General features: G+C 41.8%; 1 protein-coding gene across 3 annotated transcripts in view; it reads right to left on the reverse strand.

The window, feature by feature from the left end:
• Positions 1-26,476, reverse strand: part of PHYHIPL (phytanoyl-CoA 2-hydroxylase interacting protein like) — a 52,328-nt gene that overhangs the window by 13,689 nt on the left and 12,163 nt on the right. Inside the window, exon 1 of one of the 3 annotated variants that reach the window (XM_052677238.1) lies at positions 18,025-18,300. The exons of 1 other annotated variant lie outside the window; for it this stretch is intronic. In XM_052677238.1, coding sequence (XP_052533198.1) covers positions 18,025-18,130 — 106 coding nt within the window. In that variant the 5' untranslated portion in view covers positions 18,131-18,300. Of the gene's footprint in view, positions 1-17,258; positions 17,397-18,024; positions 18,301-26,476 lie in introns of those variants that run through there. One more of the 3 variants, XM_052677239.1, reaches the window with a different exon arrangement.

A 26,476-nucleotide genomic window follows, 5' to 3' on the forward strand; every position in this document is an offset into this window, starting at 1 on the left:
AGGTGTTCAAACCATCACTCGACCAAATCTAAAGCTGTCCTAAGGAGTAGCGGAGAGTTAAACATCTCTCAAGTGATGTAAATGGACTTTACACATCATGGAACTCAAACACACCAGAAGAGCAGCAAACGGAGAAGAAAGAGATAAAACAGCTTTTCCTTGCACTATTTTAAAGACCGTTGGCAGTGTTTCCTGCTAAACAATTTTCCTTCTGTCTCTCAAGCTGCAATGTGCAGCAGTTCAATGATGGTGCAACTTACATTTTTACTTAAAGGCATTATGAATTCCACTCAACATGTAAAAATACACGTGCCTCATTTTTACCACACTGGAAGATCTCCAGTTGTGCAGACAAAAACAAGTCACATGGTTTCAAGTTTCTTTGCACTCATGAGTAAATCTTCATTGTCTTTAGACTTACACTGTGGGAAACATGGTTTTCTGACACTTGAGTAGCAGCCATACAAAAAATCACTATTGTGCTTCTCCTGAGAATGCCAGCACCACTGCCCTGAATCTTTGTCAACACATTCCCAAAAGATCAGTAAAAAACAATAAGGCATTTTAGGCTATCAAGTTGTGCTTTGAAAATTTCATGATGGTCCCTCCATTTAAATAGTTGCTATTAAGAAGTTTCTTTGCCTGAGGATGAAACCCTACATTTAAAATGGTCTAGATTTAAAACAAAACACAACACAAACAACACGATACCTGTTAGTGATGGCTATTTCCAGTTACAAGCCACTCTTTTCCAGCTCTAAGCCACACTGAAACATCCTAAAAGTTCACTAACACATTCCCAGCTGAGGAGATGACAACTAATTACCTGGGGACAGCAGTTTCTTAAAATTTGACTCCACAATCTTTTGCAAAATACATGTGTTCAAAACCACAGTTTAGTTTTCCAACAGAAATTCATATATCTAAGATTTCACACAAACACAGTCTTAACAGTCATGTAATCTGATAATTTCCAAATAATTTAACTGAAGATAATTTAACATTTTGGGGTACTATACAGACAGTAAAGGAAATGTACCCTACATAGCATGCCAAACTACCAAAAAACCACCAACTCCAATATGGATCAACAAGATTGAAAGGATACTACAGAAAAGAAAGCCTAAGTGCAGTGGCAATTGCTCTATTCATCCAAATGACAGCTGTCTGCGCTAAAGCAACTCCAAGCAGCTTCTAAATTGCTGCAATATTTTGTGCTAGGTGAGACAACTGGGAGCTACTGCACTAACTGGGAATGCTAGAAGTACAGGAAAGTCATTGATATTCCACAACCAGCAATGGGAAGAAAGCCAGTGAAACAGCTGTCATACTAGTTCTACACCACCACAGCGTTGGCCCACACTAACCTACGTTCTCTAGGCTTGTTCAAATAGTTTATCTATGCTGCTGTTGCACAGAAGACACCACAGGAGGGGCTGCACTGCACTGTCTTTAAAAAGACACAAACAATAGTAACAGATTTTTCTGTGAGGTATCAGCTCCATACAGGGCTGACAGTTCTTAGGCCATTTAAGTGATACTCTCCAGGAGGGCTATCCTATTTCAGAGTTCAACTTCCTAGTCATAGTCACCATAAGTAGTATTTGTGCATCACTCAGTTTTGCATCTTTTCACGTTAAAAGATGAGCAAATTGATGCAGGCTACTCAATGTCCTTCTCCCACAGAATTCTGGTAAACTAACTCCTAATACAGATTTTTGTATTTATGTAAAAATATTTAAGAATATTTTCTAAGTAAGCATCCTTATTAAACTAATTCCCGACTCTATAAATCCCGTAATAGAGGTAAACGTCTCTGACCCTTCTCCTCATTTTCTCCCCATAGAATCACAGAATGACAGAATTGGAAGGTTGGAAATGACCTGCAAGATCATCTAGTCCAACCACCCTCCCATTCCTATTAATACCACAAGCTACTAAATCATATCTCGTAGCTCCTCAATGTCTGATATACTACTGCTGTGCATTTTCTAGTAAGATAACATGCACTCCTCTGTCCAAAATTTTAAAAAAAGTCTTGAAAATCAAGCATTACTGGTTTATAATTATAATATGTATATTTACTGAGTCATTTCAAAATGTTCACAAACATTTAGATTCTCACTAGTTGGTTTAACTCAAGGCACAATTTAGCTCTTTCCTCTTAATCTACACCACTAACTTCAGCAGAAATACTACATGCACTGCAAAAGGAAAAGAACAATCCCAGACACTGTGAGCACAAGTGAGTTCTTAGTACAGTTGACCGCAGTGCACTTGATGCTATAGAAAACTGTGACAACGTAAAGTTCACTGAATTATCTCCTGAAGTGTTACTTAGCCACTGGCAGAAATTGGAGGCTGAATGAATTTATGAATGCAATACAAATTTTCTTGTTTCTGTATTAGGGAATTTCCTCTCCCTCCTCCCTCCCCCCCCCCCCCCCCCCCCCCCCCCCAAAAAAAAAAAAAAAAAAAAAAGAGAAAAAAGAAAAGAAGTAGAAAACCCTTACAAAGGGCTCAACTCTTCCTCCTATGGAAAACAAATGTATTCCACAAGTGGATCCCATGAGACGTATCAGGAGCAGACCAATATCTCAATCCTGCAACTGACAGCAACAAATGTGCAGTTCTTAGCTCCTACTGAGCAGCGCCTCAACCTCTCCCCAGCCTCATTTCTCACTTACTGCTGTCAGCTAGAAGACTGAAACACTGTTTCCAAGTAGCCTCTCATTGCATGAAGAAGGCTCGCTGATTCAGCTGCTACCTGACAAGAGGTACAGTACAGCAATCGAAAGAGAAGTATTCAACATAGTCTTGAAGGTTTGCCATCCACCTGAATACTAACTCAAATGAAATCCTCATTCGCCCTTGCTGAAATCGCTTGAATATCACATAGTTGAGATCTTGTGCTGATGGGTCTTCAGGAGCTTGCTTTCCTCAAATGTGCAAGCTTTCCACTCACACCAATGGGAACATGTGGTGCAAGCATGACAAAATGGACAACCAGTTCTACTACAGAACTGGTTATAGCACTAGCATTTTCTCAGCAGACACTGAATGCATTCTCAAGTTAAACAGGAAATTAGTATAACTGCAAGAGAAAGTTACTGTAATCAGTAGCAGAAAAAATAAGTAATACTTCTATGGAATAGCAATTTTGGTATAGATTCAAAATTCTCTCAAGTGGGTTTGTTGGGCTATATATAGCTCTTTGAATTTAAAAATTACAAAACCCAATCATTTATTTGATACCTAAAGACAACAGTAGATACAGCACCAAGGAAAAAGCAAGAACAACGTTTGCTCCTGACATAATAAGATAGATTAGGCCTTAAATAAATGTTATGCAAAAGATGGCCCTCCAATTTAAAAAAGCAAGGACTGATGCGCAGAAGATTTGATACACATTTTTTGCAATGATGCTCATGTGCATTACTGATACGATGGGCTAGTGTGGAAACCACTAATATTTTTATTATGCTTAGAAGAAACTATCAACAAAGGCCCACTCTCCTCAGGCTCACTTTCTGTTCAGTAAAGAAAGATGGTTTCCTAAGCTGGACAATCTGAGTACCTACAGTTAGCTCTCTCATTTAACTTTGGCCCAAGGAACCTAGTGCTTTTCACTGAGTAGAGAGGGAGGTCACAGAAGTTATGAGCTAGCTGAAGTTACCTTTTGTGATCATTCCCTAAATTATACTCATTCATTCTCAAGCTTCTCATGATGTAACAGTATTCTCTGATACTTTGCAAGATTCCCATCAAAGAGAAAGAAGACAGAGAACAGGGGAAAAAGTATTACATCGTAGTCGATTTCTGAACTCACTCAGCAAAGAAATACACATCTCAATGAGAAATAGCCCCTGGATACTTTAAAAGGGATACACTTTTCAAGAATTATTTATCTGAATTTGAGCGCCGCATGCTTCAGAGTTGTTCTAATTACTCCACTTTCCCCTCCCCACAAATAATAGGACCAAACATCACATCTGCAAGATCAAAATACGCATGCATTTATATCTTACAGAAATTAAATAATGTACTAAATTACTTAATAGGTTTAATGCAATTAATTTAAATTTAAAAAAAAATAATGCTTTCAATTGCAATCATTAAAATAATTTATCTACTTCCTCTTTTATTATTCCCATAAATAAAATTCAGATAAACCACTTTACAAAAGTAATCCACTGCTGTTATCATTCAATATTTCTGAGTCAGTGACAATTCTCCCTTTGAATTTTGACCCACCCTTATTTTAAGACAACATTTTAGTAACATTTGGTAACATCTTTAGAAGTGCCTACAACTTGGAAGAGTTTTATTCTAAATCAACCGGCTTTAAGCAAAGTCACTTAAGGGCTTCTGAAAACTTTATTGCAAACATCTAACAATTCATGCCTGTGACTGACTGAATTGTGGAAGCCTACAAGTTTCATAAACCCAAAGCCTAGGGTGAAACCTGACTAAATGTCTGATCAATGTGCAATGGTTAGTTCAGCAAGGCTGACCTCATTGCTTCATCGAGAATAAGTTCTTATTGAATATCTTAATGTCTTGGAAGTACTTAGTACATGCACTCAACTCATTTAAAACTCCAGCACTTCAGTCATCCTTGTGGCTGTCCTCTGGACCTGTTCCAACAGCTCTGCATTCCTCCTGCACTGGGGGCCCAGGTTTGGACACGGTACTCCAGATGGGGCCTCACAATGAAAGAGTAGAGGGGCAGGATCACCTCCCTGTCCCTCCTGTCAGCCCTCTTTTGATGCAGCCCAGAATACAGTTGGTCTTCCAAGCAGCAAGGGTACACTGCTGGCTGGTGTCCAGCTTTTTGTCCATCTCCACAGGGCTGGTCTCAGTGAAATCTCTCAGTCTGTAATTATATCTGGGATTGCCTCCACCCAAGTGCAACATCTTGCACTTGGCCTTGTAAAACCTCATTAGATTCTCACGTACATACTTTCTGAGCCAATCCAGGTCCAACTGAAAGCATTCCTACCTCCTACTGTGTCAGTGGCAGCACTCAACTTGGTGTCATCGCAAACTTGCTGAGGGTACACTCAATCCCACTGTCTGTCTCACTGACAAAGATGTTGAAGAGCACTGGTCTCAAGACTCCCTGGGGGTCACCACTCACGACTGGCCTCCACCTGGGCATAGAGCCATTGACAACACCCTGGCTACAACCATCCAAATGATTATCTGCCTAACAGTCCAGTCATCTAGCCAATATACATGACAGCAAGCTTACGGTACATGGGTGATAGCTGGCTCTCCTCAGCACTTGTTGACTGCAAGATACATTTTAAAAACAAATTTTAATTAAAATGTGCATTTCTCAGCTGCCAAAAGAGAAACAGGGCAATCAGAGTTGTAAAGGGCTCTAAACCACCTTCAAGCTTAATTTAAATATCACTTAAAATTAAGATAGTTACTTCACCAGATTCACTAGTTACTTCACCAGATTCACTACTGTAGAAGCAAATCAATTTGTTGAATGCATTTATTCATTCAGCATGTGAGCTCTGTATTGTTAGGAATCTATGAATCCTTATGAAATTCCTTATGACCATACTTAGGCCTGCACACAGGCCTGGAGTGTGGACTATTTTTGGAAGGATGCTATTTCAGTATTACAGCTCGGTATAGTTTGCTAGAAAACAAGGAGTGACAGTTATTTGCACAGTTTCTCCCTCTGTAGATTATTAAAAGGATGGGTTTTGGAGCAGGAAGGGATCCGGAGCTTCTTATAGCATGAGGTTTTTCTCTTCTGATGAGTAAACAAGTACAGCTCTCTCTGAGGCTGCGGAATAGCCTACGTCTCCAAGACTAACAATGAAAGAAAACAGATCTAATAGGTGAAGGCATACTGACTGTATGACCCTGGAAAATTTGCTTGGGGACAGATTCTTATCCAAGTTACACTGCTCTAGGTCACTGGTTTAATTGCTCCAATGCTCTTCATCTAACAGCGTAACCAAGGGCAAAGCACTGCCCTTAATCTTCTACTGCTGTTAATATTAATTGTGTATTAGAGAAACAAGTGGCCTTTTGGACATGATTTCTACTTTCACATTTCACTGAGCAAAACAGCAAAGCAAACAAACACCAATTAGCTGATTTTAACTGATTATTAAGAACCTCACACTCATACATGTTTTACCTTATTCTTATTTGACTGGCAACAACTGGTGCCATTTACTGCAGCTGCATCTTAATTAAAAACTAAAAACGTGTTACATATCTCAAGTTAGGTCATGTGAGTTCAAATCTAGCAAGGAGAGGCAGCCTCATATTCACATGAGTTTTCTTTGACCTGCCAGCTTGTCTGAAAACTGCAGCTGACTTGATTGTATAAGAAATTTCATTTAAAACCCACATTCCTTTCAAGCAAAGCGATGCCTACAGAGAAAGGCAAAACTCACCGCTTGACGGGCAGCAGGAAGAAGTCATGGCTGGGGAACACAATTTTACAAATTATTTTACTTGGGAAAGCAGGGAGCTCAATGTGAGTGGGCTTTTGTGACTCACTGGATACACAGGCAGTCTGCAGCATGAATGAGTATTTCTTTACTTCAAAGCATTGGTAATTGCTGCCTGCCTTTCACATGGATAGATTTGTAAGAAACAGAATCTGACTTTGTTTTACACCAGTTTTTGCATTTTAACTGTGATCTGAACTGTTACATAATCTCAGTAGTTGAGGAAACTTGACTCCAGCTCATCATTTTCCTGCCCTCATGGTATCTGTAATGGACAGCTCATGTAGGTTCTCTGATGCCCAAATGAAGAGGAGAAAATTCAAGCTGAAATCTTGATATAATTGAGTTAAAAGAAATGTACAACAACTCTGAATAATCACATTCAAATCCACTGGAAATCTGCAGACCTCAATAGCACCCAAATTATTATTATTTAAAAACACAGCTTCTCTTATGAAGTCTTCTGTAGTCTTATCACCCATCTATCATATAGTTCTTGGATTGTAACAAGGAATCAATCGTAACTGTGCTAAGACAAAATGAAATTACTTCCTGGAGAGGAATAGCTGCAAAACCTAACGCAAATTCACTAAGCCAACAAAGTCTCCTTGGATATGTTACTCAAAAATGATTCATATTCAGATTTATTTTTCATTTTTGGATTTAGAACATATACAAGCACTGTAAGTAATGTTTTCCAATTCACGTTCCTTACCATGTGAGCTAAATATAAGAAGTGTTCTAAGAGACACTGAAGGATTTAGGTTCACTGTACGGTCTTTCTGCTTTCATCTCAAGCACTGCACACTTGAATTAGCACTGACAGCCTCACCAGACAGCCTAGGTAGTTTGCTGATGCTTTGCTCAAGGAACCAACCCAGAAACCAGCTGAGCATTACAGTATATACAAAAATAGAAGGAAGAGAATCAGTATTTCATTTTTCAGATGTAGGACCTAATTCTGTCTTTCCTGCACTCAAGGAGCAGCTGAGGTCACTTAGTTTGTTCAGCATAGAGGAGACTGAGGGAAGGCTTCACATCAGCCTACAGCTCTCTCATGCAGGGACTGGGGGGAAAGGCTCTGATCTCTTTGGTGACAGCAACAGAACCAGAGAGAATGACATGAAGCTTCATCAGAGCAGGGTCAGGTTGGCTGTTACGAAAAGGTTCTTCCCCAGAAGTTGGTCAGCCCTGCAAGAGGCTTCCAAGGGCAATGGCCAAAGCACCAAGCTGCTGGAGTTCAAGGAGCATTTAGACAGCACTCTCAGACACGGGATATTAGTTTGGGTGGTCCTGTGTGGAGGAGCTGGACATTATGGTCCATGCGGGTCCCTTCCAGTGTAATGTGGGATATTCTAAGATTCTATAATTCTATTAGCTTATTCAATTGGTTGATGTTCCAGAGGATGGGGTAAAGCACTTCAAAGACAGAGGAAAGACTTGCAGTTTCAGGTGCCTCCAGTGCTTCCAGCCAGGAGAGAGCAGAAAATAAGGTCTACTTATGGGCAGAGCTGAGAGAATCCCAATAAACTGTGTATGTATGAAATCCTACTGCTCAAATTTGTCCTTTAGAGAAGGGTAAGGTGGTATATGTGTCACCAAAGAACATGTGACACTGACTAAAATTTCAGTATGTTCCACAAGCAAAGGACAACATTTTAATGTAATGCAATATCTGAGAAGATAGGGGTTTTCAGCTCCTGTGATTAGAGATGTATCTTCAAACTACATTGAAAGTTTAGAGGTTAGTAATTTATCAGAAACATCACCATTCTGAAATCCATGTTTACTACTATCTAAAATATTACATTACCAGCATAACTTCCATCATAAAAGTACATCATATTATCAGATATTCCTTAAAAATAGCAAGGAAACAATCTGCTACATGCTCTGTTCTTCACTTTACCCCTTAGTTTATATAAACTCATGTATAATTTGCTTGAGATTAAAATAACCAGAGACAGAGTATGAATCATTCCACTGATGTTTGTTATATTTACAGTTATGGCTATCCAAGATGGAAAGAGCCTTTAAACATCTTTTCTTCCACCTGATTTCAAACTACATATGTCTTCAGCTACAAGTTCAAGCAAACTACAAAAAAAAAAAAAAAAAAAAAAAAAAAAAAAGATCTTTCTAAAACTTTATTTTCCCTAGCCAAAACTGAAGATAGATGAAATCCAGACAAATTGAAACTAGAAGAGAAAAATTCCATATTAGACACACATCTGTATGTGTAAGAGTGGATATATACAACAGACCTTAGGAAAACACAGCACTTGTAAGGTCTTGATGGCACTGAGTTATGAATCCAAATTTACTTCTACGCAAAGTTTTCTCAAACATAATAGAACAGCTCAGGGAATAAATGCATAAATGTATGGAATACCTTTGGCAGACAATTCTCACAACTGGAGTATATTCACAGACAAAGCATAACATGGGAATTCCTCAGACCATGTTTCTCTGCCTAATGCTGCCAGCTGTGTCTGGCTCATTGAAGAAATAATCTCTAGACACCACTCTGTACTTGGAACTGAGAGGGCAACTCTGATAACAGTTACTTCCCCTCGTTCTGTAGGAACAAAACAGTACCACTGAACTAGTTTTAAGGTTTCCCCTTTTTTGATAGCAGCTAGAACTGCCAAGGCTCAAAGAAATTGTTGTTAGGTTATAAAAACAGTATAGCTAATCATTGCTTTTGAAAACATCCACACAAAACAGCTTACTCATTCAAGCATGCATAAAAAAAGAACATTCTGTGAAAACAAATAAAATAAAATGGATTAATGATTCAACTACAAACACCACTGCAAAAATTGATCAGCTACGAACACTACAATGAATTCTAAACAAACCTTCTGTGCTGAAGGAAACACTTTCAAGGTCAAATAAAGGATTCTTCACCGTATAATGAATATAGCGTGGAAATCACAGGAATTGAGGTTGGAGCAGAGCTTTCTTCTGTTCCAATATCATAAATATTTCATTTGTGCTACTTTGCCATGACACTGGCATGTTTTTATAAACATATCATGGATTGACAGTGTAAATGGTGTTTTTTTTAAACGTTTCTAAATATTTGGAAATAGTACTCTGGTAGGAACACTTCAGACTTCTATCAAGACGCAAGAAAACACAGCAGATAATTCAGATAATCCAGAATTAAAAACAGCTTTCCAAAGTCACATAAAGCACACAAGCCCATGTATGCTGGAGCGTGGCAGACATACCTACAATACAAAACAGACAAAGAACAGCAAGCCCAGACTGCTCAGACTTTAAAAGATTATCTCCTCAACTCTGGTTAAAGACACTGACACTACTTCAGCATTACAAATGAAACTGAAATCTACCTTGTGGGTAGATATAGTTGGGGACATCAAACCTGCTATATAGAGGTCATGAATAGTAAGAGATGGAGAAAATTACAGGGAATGTGTAAAAGAGGAGATCTTTGAGGGGGGGAAAAAGGGGAAAATTAACGTGGCAGAGAATACTCAGTAGGCAAATTCAAGGTCAGGAAGATAAATTTCAGCCAGCCTTTGGAGATGATTTAAAATAATGATGTCTGTCAAAGCAATTCAAAAGTGAATGAAGAAATTCTAGACATCTCTATGTAAGAAACATGATAGTCCCTCTTTTCCCTCCTTTGTGTGAGAAAATAATCTTCTTCCTGGTCAAGAACCCACGACTCTGGAACTAGGAAGCTTATTGGAAATGTCCTGTAAAAGCTGAAGCAGCCCATAGCACACAGTGATGTAGTTATACAGGCATGACTGCAGGGTAACTGAAAATTCAGAGAAGTGAGCTCAGAAGACAGTTTACCAGAGGTGTTAGAACTACCAGATTAATTAGTAGGCTGAGAAGAAAACTGCTACATACAATTTGAGATAGAAGCTGAAACGGACAAAGGAGTTACTAACAGCTTAACTTTTACTCAAGAAAAACAGCTTTTGTATTTGAGATTGTCCAACTTCATAGATGCTGGAGGCAGTAGAATTTCTCTTCCTTAAATGATTCCTCCTGCCATTGCATTTACTAAGAACTTCCAATCTGCAGGGCTGAACATTGGCTTGCAAAGAGGAGACTGACACATGTCAGAGCATGCAAGAAGCTAAGGAATCTAATGGGCTATACCATGGAACCCGGGCCTTCTTCAGGCTACATAAGCACCTTTAGGAATGTTTGGAAAAGAGAGATCACATTTCTGTACTGCAGATGATACTAAAATGACCTGAAAACACAAATCTTGGAGAACAGGCTAAAAGTAATAAAATGTATTCTAATACAGAATAAATAAAATGCATCTGGAAATTATAATTTGAAAGAAGAGAAAACACACGCACAAGGAAAGGACATTTGTGAAACAGTAACGGCTAAAGTGCCCTGGTTATAACAGCAGGTGGAAATTAACTACAAAGAACATAACTTTGAGTTTCAACCTAGCAGTATCAGCTCATAGCACTAGGAGAGGACAGTGCTTCTCTATGTGGATTTGGTATAGTTACACACTAAGAATTTCAGTTGACTTACAGAGAATCTAGAAGAGTTTCAATGAACAATAATTAGCTCAACCAGGGGCACAAATAAAAGAGCAGACAAGATTTGGACAGCTAGTCACATACAGTTTGGTCTTTAACAGATAAAACAGTTAATGATCAACCACACAGACTTGCAAAAAGCACTAAAAGGAGATGAGGAAGGAGGAAGAAGGAAGTAAAATGACTCTAAAAATTAAGGAACAGTAAGGAAGGATGAGAATAACTGCATTTCTTGACACAGGAATGTTGAATAGTCAGTTTCCAGCAATGTCCAACTAATTAGTGGCATCATTGCTTATGACAGAAAACGATAGTACAAAATTCTTGCAATAGTGAGGTGAAGCGAAAGATATAAGCAAATCATTAGTTTTCTTCTCTTACATAACTCTAAATATCATTTATGAGGACTTCCAAATAGCTGCTTGGCCCCATTTAATATTACTCTGTATCCAAACAGTACGGAACCTCATATATGAAAAATTGTGACTCTGGCAAGAATGTCAATGGTAAGTATTTTTCCTTCTAATGCTACGCACAAGATTCTAGTTCCTACCTGAAGCAGCAATATTACTTGTCACAAAATAAAGAGTCACCTTTGATCACTTGATGCTCTATCAGTTAAGAAGAAATTTCATAGGAAAAAAATGTTTATTGGTTGGCTTCTAAATCCTTTAAATTCTAGAAAAATTATGCATTTCCTATTTCGAAAAGTGTGTGTTTAATTCTCCAAACTGCAGCTGGGGAGAGGAACAATAGTTACAGTAATTACGAACAACGACTCCTGAACTCTGTGTCACAACTGAGTGTCACAGTTACAGGCATCTCTCTATTATTATCACTTCATATGAAAACATGGGTTATTTATGTCTATGCTTAGAACTCTCAGAGTTAAAAATAAAATAAAACCCAACAACTAACTATGCAAGTAGCACCATTCGGGACACTAACAATTAACTTAAACTTGGACCTCTCAGCTGCCCTGCATGTGAGAGTCTACCTAGAAATTCAGTTGTTTCCTGTGTCTGAGCCTTACTGGATAGCGTTTCCGAAACAGCTATGATGCTGCTCCATAATGCTAAGAGATGGATTTGAAGAATGGATTCAGAGGCTAAACGGTGCCACTGTATCCCTTCTGTTCAAAAGGAAAACGTGTACATGACCTGGCCAAGAAAAACTTCTCCCATCTACAAACTATAAAAATATGTTGCAGAACACTCTGGTAATCCAGCATAACAATAAACTTCTGAAATAAATACGAAAACATGAGAGATCCTCAAACAATAGGGAAATCCAGAGACGCAAATAGTTTACATAAGACAGAAATGACATTTATCTTGTAAAACACTAATGTAAGATTTTTAGACTAAACAGTTTTGATGGTCTCAAATGTTTGGATGGGAATGAAATTGATTTATTCAACTGAAACTGGCCAAGACACCAATTCCAGCTGTGATCCTGATAGCTGTATACTGTGTTCACATAGTGGAAACGAATACGGGAAAAAACAACTTTAAAAGCACATTAGGAAGACTGTCTAGTTTAAGCCATCAAGAGAGAGAAACATCGGAATGAAACATACTTGAATAACCTTAAATTGGCCCTTTTGTATGTTCAGATTATGACATAGACTTTAATTGCATGATTACATACTATTTTTCTACACAAATTCTGACTCATTCAGCATAATGAATAGTGTGTACTTAATGAACAACTTTTCTTTTATCCGCTATTCACCATTGTTCAGTAGTTCCAGGACTTATTTGCTACACATTATTCAGAGTCTGCTCTGAAGACAAAATTATGAACTTCATTGCGGACTTTTCCAATCACCTCACGGGTTTTCCAGGCTACTGTAGTGCTTGGATACTTAACAAATATTCAGGAGTTTATTTTGAAATCATCTCTTGGAGAGGAGGCAATCATATCACTTCCATTTTACACTGAGAAAACTGAGGCACAAAAAGGTTAAGATAAACAAATACTGACTTTCAGTACCTATTTAAGATGGTTAATATATCCTTTGTTAAAGCATTGAGCACTGTGTTACACATGTTCAAAATCTCACTCACTCACTGAAATTAGCTGCCACTGTGGACTCGCAGTATTCCTGAAAGCCTCATTCCTTGGTATTAGAATCAAGCAAGCAGAAAAGGAGGAACACAAGAAGTAACAATCCCCTTTGAAAATTAGGTAGCTCTTGCTCAGTTTCATGCAGAAAGTCTGGAATAGCTTTCAGGACAGAACTAAAATTGCTTTCTCCATTATTTCTTTCCCTACCTTTCAACATGCCACTCAACTCAACCAGTATCCACTGTATCACATGAAGTATCCTATCACCATGTCAGTTCTGTCTGCAAAGAGGATGACCCATCATGTCTGCAATTTCTTAGGATTTACAGAACATCAGGAAAAAAAAGGAAAAAGAAAGAAGAAAAAACACGTAGAATTCTACCCATAGCTTCAGCTCAGTTCTCATACAAGTAACGTATTGGAACACCTAGGTACACAAGCAGCCATCTCTCTGTATCGCTACCGCTACCATCTCAGCTAAAGGGCTGACCTGCCATGCCAGACTGTCATCCTTCAAACAAACAAACCCAGAAAAGGGGTGTCATGCTTTGCCAGTAGATTTTAGATATCTTTGCTGGCAAATGAACAAGAACTACAAGGTATACTGGGATCATGTCTGGCTTTTGAAGATTGCATGCGCTCATATGTATTGACCTTTGTCTATGAAACCGAAGGACAGCTACTTCTATACTGTTTCTTGAGTTTGTTTGCATCTGCCTCTCTTCACTGTTCAAGAGTCCTGTTTTTCATTCCTAAGGCTGCCAGTGGAATCCTGGCCTCTTCACTGAGCAAGACCCAGTTACATTTACTTACTTCTAACCTTTCCACATTCTCATACCTTGTTTCTTCTTTGCAGACAGGTCTCCAGGTTTACTTTTCACGGGCTCCTATTTCTAATTCCACTCTCTTTTATCAAACCCATCTAATCTAGGTGAACATTCCCTCATCTTTTTTCCCAATTTTATTTCTCTGTGCATCCCATCAGAATTTGGATTGCCTCCCTTGCTTCTTCATTTTCTTTTCCCATTCTTCATTCAAACTCATTCTTCCTACCTCTGTTCTCACATTCAATCTAATCCTCACAAACATCTCCACCTCTTCAGTTTTTCCTGTTCTTCCACCCCTGCCTAGCCACAGCCTGTCTCTACTAGCTCCAAGGCCATGTACCTTCTGGACCAGTTCTTCTCCCCACTCCAAGCCTCAGAAGTTCCAACACAGTTGTTGAAGATTTGTTACTCTGCTCTTCTTTCTGCACATCCATAGGTGCCTTCTTCTTTCCAGCCACCTCTGCCTACTATAAAAGCAGACGACAGTGGCACCGCTTTCCCTCAGGCAGGATGCCAGCAGCTGAAGAGCAGTATCTGTAGGGGGAGCCCTGCACAACCATAACGTGAAGCTTCACGAAATTCAGATATTAAAACCTAAGACTGTTCTACCAAGTATCTGAAAAGGACTGTTTTTTAAAAGGTTTATAATTTTATGCTGTTATATATATTTCCATAGAACCGGCCTGTTCATGACACAAAAATCATGTATCTACTAAAAGCTTAAAGCCTAGGTGGGGATAATACAAAATTTATGAAATTGTCACCAGAATTTTTAACTCAGCTCATTCTTTCTTGGCATAAATTCACAGAAACTTGGCTACAACATCTACATATGGCAAAGGGAAACAACACAAAAGATGAACTCATCAGAGTTACAAGGAACTAAATGTTAGAGTGTGCAGCAGACATATAAAAAGCTGTACCAGTAAACTCACTGAAAATAAGGAATGATAGATATATTCATAGATCACAAAGCATGCTAAAAGTAAGAGCTAATAACCGGCTTTGTAATGTTGCTTTCCCTTTAGGCCAAACCTTACCAGATGTTTTTATTTAAAGATTTCCAAAAGGCATGTGTTTGTTTCCTTTTGTCTGAAATTGTTAAGTTTTCTAAATGGTCTGATTCATTATGAGAAGTGGTGGTGCTTGAAAGAGCATTGAAAAAAAAACAGAAAAAAATACTATAAAGATATGAATCATAATATCATTAATTATTTGCTCCAATTCCTGGATTTCTGGCTCCTGCATTTTCCACCACAGGATGCATAACCCCATTTTCTGAGCACAAAATGTTTCAATATTAATTCCCTCATCTTAAAAATACAAGGCAAAATATTTTGGTCTCTGAGAATCACAGAATCACAGAATTGTAGGGGTTGGAAGGGACCTCCAGAGATCATCGAGTCCAACCCCCTGCCAAAGCAGGTTCCCTACAGCAGGTCGCACAGGTCGGCATCCAGGCAGGTCTTGAACATCTCCAGCTCCACCACCTCCCTGGGCAGCCTGTTCCAGTGCTCCGTCACCTCACTGTAAAGAAGTTCTTGCGCACATTTGTGCAGAACTTCCTATGCTGCAGCTTATGTCAGTTTCCCCTTGTCCTGTCTCCACATACCACTGAAAAGAGACTCCTCACCACTATGGCTCCCACACCTCAGATATTTATAAACCTGGATCAGGTTTCCTCTCAGTCTTCTTTTCTCAAGGCTGAACAGACCCAGTTCACTCAGCCTTTCCTCATAGGAGAGATGCTCCAGGCCCTTCACCATCTTCATGGCCCTCCGCTGGACTCTTTCCAAGAGATCCCTGTCTTTTTTGTACTGGGGAGCCCAGAACTGGACGCAGTACTCCAGATGAGGCCTTACCAGGGCAGAGTAGAGGGGGAGGATCACCTCCCTCGACCTGCTGGCCACGCTCTTTTTAATGAACCCCAGAAACATCCCAGAGAAACAATGCCTGTAATTCTAACTTAAATATGCTGTAGAATTTATAATGGTTGAATTTGTAAGGCTATCATTTTCCTGAATGCCTTCACTGTTATTGCTGGGGAATAAAGGGCATTTTCCAAAGGTTAAAATCTACCTTATTTTTAATTCACTACAGGTAATATATTAATTCTAATTGCAAAACTTTGACTGGCCTTGGTGATACCAACACACTACCTTGAGAGCTAAATCTTTCACAATTAAGACATCCTAAAATAAATTATGATACAAATGCACTAACTAAACTCACGTGCACAGTTTGGGATCTAAATGGGTTGCATATGCATTTCCATGCTTATCTAGAAAGATTAATGGCCAAATCTTTGCTTGCTTCTTTTTATGATCCCATTTAAGCAATCTTTTTGATACATAAGTGCCACCTGTAGGAAGTACTGAAGTATGCTCAAATACAATCTTGTGCCAAGTAAGGCACCAAGTTGCATACTTTGTATGCCCAATAAAGGTTTCTCTTTCAGAAATTCAATCCTGTACTGTAAGAAGCAATGAACCTGTATGATAGTGGCTTACTTGAGGAAGATCAGTTTCTAAAGTCAGAGCTACAGGAATAACACTGCTTTGTAATGCAGTCTATTCAAATGAAAATTCAAATTAAAAATGAAAAACACTACATTGTTTCCAGTTGCTGGTCTGTATAACACTATTCCATAGAAATCAAGCAGTGCTTAACTATGCTATGACAAATTAAATAGTGCCTGCAATGGCTAAAATGGAGTGCTTCACCACAGTTACCTAAGGCAGACAAATACTAAGGAATGCATAACATCTATTTCCATTTCTTTCCAGAATCAATAAAAAGATGCTAACTTGAAAAAGTATTCTAGCAAAACAACAGTCTGGCCTCTACCACACCATATACACCATTCAGTTTCTCTGTGTAGTGTGCTAAGCATGAATGGATGGAAGTGCAAACGCTACCTTAGATCCAACGCTGAGAGAATCCAGTAATTTCCAAAGCCACCATAAAAATAATTATGAAAAAAGAGTTTCCAATTCCATAGCAATTTCTTTGATATTTCAAGAGAAATGGGGAGCTTAAAAAATTAATTGCTTCAAGTATTAAGCAGACCTTCATCAAAGAAGAATTTAAACACAAATAATTTGTTAAAAAAAAAAACAACAGTGATTGAGAAAGCTGGACTGTTGCCATAAACGTCACCTACAACAGTTACATTCCATAAATGTATCACAACAAGGAAATAGTTTCCTCAGTTCAATTATCTCACTCACTGATGAGGTATTTCCATCCCCCAAGATATTTACCAGGTAACACTGTCAAAGCAGATCACATTAAAAAACAAGAAGTTATTTTTGATCACATAGACATACACAGATGAGAAGAACGGCGCGATACAAGGACAGAAACGATACTCTGCCCTCCTACGGAACAATTTTTCATTGTTCTGAACATCAGTTTAGTCTAGTAGGTCGCTGCTACTTGTGCACGAACGACGCGCGTTCAGCGTCGCCGCTGCGATCGCCCTCGGCCGCTGCCGTGGGCGCGGACGGCGGCTCAGCCCCGCACAGCGGCCCGCTCCGTGCCCGCCCCCGACGGCGCCCGCCGCGGCGGTGCTGTCCGCGGTGCTGAACCCTCCGCGGCCCCGCTCCGCGCCCAGAAGCGCCAGCGCCGGCAACAAGTTTCGCCACCGGCGCGCGGCCCTCGGCGGACGCGCCCGCGCGTGCCGGGCTCGGGCACCGCCGTACGGCACAAAACAGCTCGGGGCTCGCGGCCGACAGAACCGCGACGCGGCCGCCGCTCCGCCTCCGGGTGCGGGCTGCGCGCTCCGGCCCCGCGGCCGGTCCCGGCGGGGCGGCACGGGCCGCGCCGTGCCGCAGCTCCCCGCCACTACAGCCGCACTGCCGCACCGGGGGGGCTCCGGGGCGCGGCGACGCGCCCTCCGCTCCCTCCCGCAAGGCGCAGCCTTCCGTCCGCCTTTTGTTCTCGGCGCGGGAGGGCGGCGGGCGGGAGGGCGCGGGGACATCCCCCGGCAGCCGGGCTAACAAAGGGCCGCACGTAGAGGCGATTAACTCGCCTTACGTCCGCCGGGGCAGCCGCGGCGCGCGCCCGGGAATTACCGCGCCGAGCCGCACTCACCGTCCCTCTCGCAGAGCTGGATCGCCTCCAGGCTCAGGTTCTTGATCACCTCCTCGCAGGGGCTCGTGGGGCTGCCCACGGCGTGCGCCAGGCGCGGAGCCTCCATCGCGCCCCTCGCCGCTCCCTGCTGTGGGGCTGGGGCTGGAGCTCGGGCGGTGCAGAGCCGCGGCCGCGCTTCCCGGCGCCGCCCGGCTGGCTGGGCTCGGCGGAGGCGGGCGGCAGCGGATTTGTCGCCGCGGCGGGCTGGGGAGGGGGCAGCAGAGAGGCGCGCTCCTCGCACCCCGGGCGCCGCGTTTAAAGGGGCCGCCGCCGCCGAGGCGCGACGGCAGCTCGGCCGGCTCCCCTCCCCCACGCCCTTACGTAACGCCGGCGGAGCGGCCCCGCGCCTCCCCGCTCGCTCCCCGCCGGCTCCTCGCGGCCCCGCGGCGGGGACCGCTACCGACGGCAGCGGCAGCGCGTCCACCGGGGGCCCCTCGGGAGGGCTCCGCTGCGCTCCCTCAGGCTCCCCGCTGCCGCCTGAGGCTCCCGTCCCGAGGGTGCCTGCAAGCAGGGAGGCACCGGAGTGCGGGGACAAGTGCCCGCGGTCGCTGGCTTCCCGCTGGGAGCTCTCGGGGAGCACATGGCGCCCAGCACGGCGCGGAACTGCAATGCTGTGTGCAGTGCTTTGAGCCTTCGGTTACACAAGGAGCAGGAGAAAGAAATGTTGGCCATTGCTAAACCGAGAAGGATATACGTGTCAGGACAGGGTGCAGGAATTAGTCATTCCTGCCTGCCTGCTCTGCACGCGTTCCTCCTGCACTCAGTGCAGAAATTACCAGAGAGCACCGACACCATCGCTGCCAACACCAACACCATTTCCACCAGCACAACTCCTAACAATGCTATCCCTATCAACAGCACTCCCACTGACCATCCCCACGCCAACCCTGCCCAGCCTTTTGCATGAAGCTCAATTCATTCCTATCAGGGAGAAGCAATTCCATCTCAGCTGCAACAAGAACTGGGCTCGAAAGGAGAAAATTTAGTTGGAGAGCAATGTTAGAAGAACCCCAAACTGCCAGAGCGCTGCACAGCACACATCTATGACGGCCCTGCTCCCTCCCCATAGGCCTTGGTGGAGATGAAGGCCAGGCCCTTGGCAGCACAGCGTGCTTTCCACGAGAGTCAGCTCTGGGATGGAGCACGGCTGGATAGCCTGTGTCCAGAGAAGCCAGTGTAAGCCTGTATCCTGCCTTGCAGTGCACTAAACAGTCCCAGCCCATCAACTGCTGTTTCACAAAGTCACATTTGGTTCCATGCGGCCACTGACAAACTGCAGCCACTGGCAGCACACAGAGTAATGTCCGTGAGTCCCTGCTGTGAACCTGAGCTACTCCTGGTCTGCACCTGCTTGGTGGTTCCAGGAGAAACCCAATGTTTTTTCTGCTCCAAAATGACAGCAAGCTCCACGCATGGCTAAATGATGGTCACAGAGGTGGATTTCTACCCGAATGCGGGATCATCCTGTTCTTGATAAAGGATCCTAGGGACACTAATCTGAGGAAATGAGCTCTGGCATTACTGTGCACAAAGCCACAGCCACGAGCTGCTGTCTGAGAGAAAGGAGTAGAATGGAGCCCTGGCTGGCTCGGCACTTTCAGAGGTCTGTGGTGCGGGATAGGGAGAAGTGTGACACTGAGTGCCCTTCTTGAACTGCCTGCACTTTGCTCCCTCCCTGCACTTTGCTCCTTCCCTGCCTTGCTCACCTTCCATTTGTTCCCCCTCTTTGTCTCTCTCCTGTTTTTTCATCTCAGATGAAAATGTGTACAGGAGTGTCAGGCAGGGGGAAAATGGAGTGAGTGGGAAGGAAACCTGAAGGAAAATGAAAGGAAAGCAGTAACAGACAGGGAAGGAGTGTGAGTCAATGGGGAGGTGGGAAGGGAGAGGAATATATGAATGAACACACAGACAGAATGAGGACAAACGGAGAATACGAGAGAGGAGAAATGGAAGTGGGTGAGACTGCATTCATCAGGTTTAATTCTGGCTCTGACAAGCATTCATTCCCTGCACAGAAGCAAACCCTTCCTACTCAGTGCTGCGAACATTCTTAGCACACCGTCATTCCTCCATAAGGCTGGGTAATTTCTGTTTGATGACTGAAGGTGTGTGTAGTCTCTCGGCACTATGTTTCACGTTCGCTCCTTTCCACAACAATGTCAGATGTTGCAGCAGCTCACAGAGCCGTGTTACTTATTTGCCAAAACACTGCATAAAGCCTTTCTAAACCAGACATCATTGCTGAATATTGAGACAATTTGCTTTTTTAATATTATTATTCTCTCTGCCTCTGTTTTGTACATTCTTCTTTCCCCTACTTTTTATTTTGTGCTACTGAGGTTGAGTTTTTAAGAACTGGTGGATTTTGCATAGGTCTTTGGAAGCAGACAGCCTTAGGAGTGTTTCCATTCCTCCAAGGCCTCTCATTTCTCAGCTGCCTCTTGGCAATAATCACTGGTTGAGCTGCATCTATTCACTTCCCCAGACCACAAGACTGTTTTTTTTCTGAAGAAAAAAACAGTTAATCTACAAACAGTGGCAGACTTCTGTGGAATGGTGCCGCAGAGAAACCTATTCCACAGCTCTGCCCTTCTACAGCACAAAATGAGCCAGACCTGCCTGTGACAGCATTTTGCAGAGTCACTCCTCTGACACGCTTCCTCCAGCCAACAGCTTTTCCCATCACCTGGGCTACACAGAGACACTTCTTATAGCTCAAATTGCTCGCAGACTTCATTCCATTTACTGTACTGGAATCACTCGGTGATACCGTAGATATTTCAGTCTCAAAGCACACGGAACTATGCCTGTGGTCCTCTTACCTGAAAGAGCTATACTCTGGCTGTCTCCTGAATGAGGAATAGTGCTATCTGAGGGACAGGTTGTGTCTGTGCTCAGGGATGACAGAGCCTCAGCTATAATCAAAAAGTTTATTCTGAGATGGATTATCCTTGACGGTGTTTAGCAAAAATGTCACATACCACAAATATGGGTCAACATTATATAATGGGAAGGCTGCCAATGGCAGCAGAATATTAGAGACAACAGCATCATGTGTCTAGAACTGCAAATGCTTACGATTTACCACAGCAGCAACCTTTAGCACATTCAGCAGTAGACAAATAGAGTATTACCAGTTTCTGTAGCTCAACAAGAGTGTATCTATCTGTCATCACAGCAGACTCGTGCAAGCAGAGAGCAGCAGCATTTTCTAACACATTACACTTACCGGGAACACGAACAGTGGCACACACCCTGTGCTTGGCCAGGTGCAACAGCATTGGCACAAAGGTCTCATTGCAGGGCTGCCATGTACAGCAGACAGGCAGAGCCATCCCCTGCAGAAGCACACGGCTTCTTCCCTAGAAGCCACCACCTACTACAAGTTCAATCCTGCCACTATTATTTAGCACCCCATTTGGGGAAAGCTGCCCCAGAGCAGCATGGAGCAGTAAGGCAACAGCATTGTTCTTATTTGAAAACACTTTCACAGTTCACACTAGCAGGATTTTATTCACGAGTTGAAAAAGAAACCTCCTTTCTCAGACTTCAGCAACAGTTCCAGCTATTCCTTCCCATTTGGGAATAAAGAAGACTTATGTCATTGCTCAATGGGCTGTGGAAACAGAAGGCAGAAAGGCTACAGACATGGCTTTCAGAAAAGGAAAACAAGGGAGAAAAAAGGCTGCCTTTTTTTCTATTAATATGTCACCTTTGAGAAAAAAAACATTAAAGGACAGAAATATAGAAAGGTCAAAAATACCATCCAGTATTTTGGATCAGTCCTAAAAGGAACATTGACTAAACTTAGCAATTAACTCCTGAAGTTTCTTGGAGAAAATACTCTATGGTTTCACAGTCATTCTTTGTCTTTAGAGGACACTGCAGTAGAAAGACACATACTTGTAAAGAATTGTGTGCAAGATATTCTTGAAACACCACAGGACTGAAGAAAATCCTCACAGTAATGACAGGGAGACAAAAAAAAAAAAAAAAAAAAAAAAAAAAAAAAAAAAAAAGATTTAAGATCCTCCAGTGAAAGCCACGACTGTGCACAGTTAATGTGCAGTGTGACACAGCTTCCTTTTCTACACTGAGAAAGACATTGATGTATGACAATTTGGCACACTAGGCTCAGAATCTCGCTGGGAATTTCTTTGCTTTTTCTCAGACAGCATAGCAAGGGCCCCCTCAAACACTCAGACAGGGAGGGTGATGGCAACAGACACCCTTTTTTATCTGGGAAAATCCAAGGCAAGCAGCAGAGAGCTCCTGAGCGAGCCTTCCTCCCTCTCCCCCATCTCTGCAGGGTGAGCAGTGCAGCCAGGCACCCTCATGACAGGCTGCAAGCCCTCTTGCAAGGGATCTGCTGCTTTCTTCCCTGATGGTGCTAGAGATGCTGGGAAGCCCTCATAATTTCTGGGAACTCTCCGGTGAGATAAATACAATAGCTCCTACAGCTCCAAATGTCTCTCCTCTCTTAGGAAGGCTTCACTGCATTCAGTTCATGCATTCAGGCTATTCTTGCAAGGCTCTAAAGCATATTACAGAACATCAAAGACAAAATTCTGAGGTAATCTTGTGACTTCTGGTGCCATGAGGCACACTCAGGAACCTAGTTTTTTGTATAGCAGGGATGGAATGGAATATGTATGGGGAAAAGCTAGTCTGCTACGCAGGCAAAAAGCCCATCAATGAGAGAATGAGGCAACTCTGGGGATATGCAAGAGAGGGTCACAAAATTAGCACAAACAGGGCAAACAAAGTTTGACTGTTTTCCCAGTCTCCCAGGACAAGTATCAGACAGTGTCAAATGCACTTAAAAGCAACCAGCTCCAAAACAAACACAAGGAGGTGGCACTTGTTAGACTTGTAGAACTGCTTGCCAAAGGAGAATGTCAGTGCTAAAGTTTATCTCAGTTCAAGGAGAGGCTGAAAAGAAATCCTTTGGAACTACTAAAAGCACAAGTGATTCAAGGTCCCTAAGATGAAAACAATTAGAGGCTGGGGAAGCATTACTGAGGAGTATATATGCATGCTTATCCTGCTCCTCATCTCCTCTCAACATCCGTGTACAACCATTGCAGAAGATGGACTTGCTGAATGTTTAGTCTGACCCAGCACATCAAGGAACTGCCCTGCTACCTGCCCCTTTATTCCTTGTTCCCCACCTCATCCCCATCCATAATAAACACTTCAAAGAATGCCACTCTCCAGCTGTACCATCTGGATTTGCAACTCCCAACCTACTCCGAGCAACGTAAACAGTTAAAAGAAAACATTCCTCTCAGACTAATGGAAAAATACCAAGCAAATTATCATTTTATTAATGATATTTATGGCGCTTTCTGAATTTCAGTTTTCACATCTGCTTTATAAAGCCCAAATAAGCATTTAGAAAAGACAGACTATGTCACAGATAACTGTGATGTGTTTCTGGTTTCATAACATTTATTTATTGCCTAATGAGCACCAAGTACTGTTAATGTTTGGCCATTATCATTTATTTATTTGTTTTTCTTTTAAGTTTAGCCTCACTTTATTAGATCTATAGTATCTAAGGGGAACAACTAGAACTTTTTATATTTCCTCTCTTGTCTTTGCTGCTAATCATGCTCCTAATCAGTATCATTTTCACATTTAATTAGTGATTTATCCTCCAAATGTTGAACCATAACTTGACCTTCAAAGGATACTATTGAGTGCATACCCTTAAAAATGCTGACCTCTATTCAGATTTAATTTCTGTCTGTGGTTCTGTGGCCAGCCTGTAATACCTTTAAATGAATTTTAGCCCAAATTGACTTGGACCAGTATTTCCCTTAAGAAATTCTGCAGTAGAGCATCAAATGTCTTCGTAAAGTTTTGATGCCTGTCTGTACTCTACCAACTTGTCATCATCTTATTAAAAAAATAAAATACATGCAGGAAGGAATTTTCTTATTACGGTTTACTTTACTGTAGCACTGGAACCATGCTCTTAAAACAATAATTTTCACAGTTACTCTTAATTCAATTTTTAAAGACTTGCGTCATACTGACACTTATTTGTCTCCTGATACCTCCTCAATTCCCTGTGATATTTTAACAACTAGCTGTTCCATCACTTCTATAAATACCCAAAGGGACACCTCAACTACATTTGTTCAAGTGATGATATTTCATTATGTACTTCTTAGTTACTTTTTCCTAGCAGTTCACAATTACATAAATGATTTCTTAACCAAGTCATTATTCAAAGTTTAATCACCTTCCCAATAAACTTTATGGCAAAAGTCCAATCAGTTTTACTGGGAATAAGAACTGGCCCCAAAATTTATCTCCCTATTACAAATTAATTACCATTAGTATTTTCTTGGTTAAGTCATTTTGCTGTACTGTACCTCCAGGACTTAAAACAGCCTCTTCACATTATCTTTAACCTCTTGGCAACCATTTCAGTGTATCCTTTGCCTGTTCCTATTTTTCTCATGTGTACTATGTCAGAATGTGAAAGCCTATTTTGGTGGCCATCCAGTTTTCTGTTTCCAGTGCAGTTAATATTTTACTTTTACTTGTTCAAGTAGCCCACAGTGACCAATTCCTTTCTTCAGTATTTCCCATTTTCACTGAAACAAGATACATTTCTGCTGGCTTTCCGCTACAGTATCAAGAAGTCTTTCCCACAGCCCTTCCCCTTTCCAAAAGGGCCTTCTATGATTATTTTGAATGGTCCTGCATATTAGATTTTCCTCATAATACTACACCTCTTCATTGGATGACATAGAAACTCCTTCTACACTCCTTTCATGAAGAAGGTAACACATAAAAGGAATAAAGAAAGTCTAAGTGAGTGATTCTTCAATGTCATCTACCAACCTGGTTTTCTTACACCTACAGAGCTTTAGGCTTGTTTTGCATAGGCACAGAAGATGGTCATTCCAGAATAATCCTGGTGCCTGCCAGTTTTTGTACCATCAAGGCTACTGTGGCTCAGGTGATGTGGCAAGACAGGAAAGACATCGTTGTCTTATTCCCCACTGCTGCTGTGAACAAAAGCTAATTAACTGCTAAGGAAACAGAAGAAAAATTACGCTAAATGAATGAGAAGGGGAACACCCAGATGTTCCCTCTCATTGGCTCAGAGCCTAGATATGTAGTGGGACTAGTCTTATATTTCATTCGCTTGACTCATAGTCACTTACTACTAGCTCTTATACTCTCTTTCAGACCTCTGATTAAGTTCAGCATCCACAATTAGAATTTCACAAAGAAACATATTAAAAACAGCAATTAAGAGCGGTGTTTTACAAGTTTTTGCTCTTATAGGAGTGTATGCCTGCTTCACCAGCCATATCCAGACAGATAAAATAGGGAGAGTACGCAGACAATAAAGCAACCGCAACTTTATAGCACTGTTTTAACATTCACCAGTATTTGAATTAAACCATGTTCTGCTCTGAGCAATATCTTATCACCATTACTTGTGTTCTGAATATACGACAGCCCTAAAGGATGCTATTTATTTTCATCATTGAAGTCTTTACAGGCTTGTTCCAAAACTGTTCAGTGAATGACTCCCTGCTCCTGGTTCTTATACCAGGCCGCATAGCAGGACAGGTGCAAAGACTATTGTTAGCCAAAGGGGTTTCTTTGCCTTAGGATCTTTCCACAGCCAGTGGGGAGAGGTAAACTCCCAGACAGCGTGTCTCCACCAGAGCTCCTTGTAGGTGTGCTCAGCTGCCCCCCCAGAAGTGCTTCCTCTTGATTTTACAGAAAGTGAAAGAGAAAAGCATCCTGAAGCTAAAGCTAGTCTTTGTGAATGCCCCCCCCCCCATAATTCTTATATATTCATAACAGCCACCACTGATAACCTGCAGGATGCACTGTAATGAGAAACGAGAACAGCAAACAAACGTGGCTAAAGCTGTGCCTCCTATGCTAACGTTAGCCTTCCTAAAAGCCTCTCAGCTCCCTGTCCAAAGTTCAGGGGCTTAACATACATCACACACTTGCAGGGACAGTGCTGGCTGCAAAGCAGGGCAAGCAGTCATTTGTCCAAGCACAGCTGGTGCCTGATGGCAGAGATCTGACTGTGGCCCTGTGTGATGGAGCGTGGGTCTGTTTTCTGATTTGTCTGAACACAGCTTATCTGTAACCTGCTGAACTCACATCAGAAGCTTGTCATCTGTAGATCTGTTCTAATTTTCTTTTCTTCTTTCACTAATTGCTAACCTGGTATCTTGCATGAACTCTTCTTACCTAATTTACTACAGTTATTGCTCTGTTTTTCCCTTTTAGTATCAGTATTTTTCATCTTTTTCATCTTATTTCTTTCTTATTTTTCTCCGTTTTTAGGTTAATCGTGTCTAATCTCATCTGTCTCAATGCCAACTTCTAACATTGATTAGCATATCTCCACATAAATTCAGTG

Source organism: Tympanuchus pallidicinctus, unplaced genomic scaffold (genome assembly GCF_026119805.1).
Source record: "Tympanuchus pallidicinctus isolate F22 unplaced genomic scaffold, pur_lepc_1.0 scaffold16, whole genome shotgun sequence".
NCBI classification, from domain to species: Eukaryota; Metazoa; Chordata; class Aves; order Galliformes; family Phasianidae; genus Tympanuchus; species Tympanuchus pallidicinctus.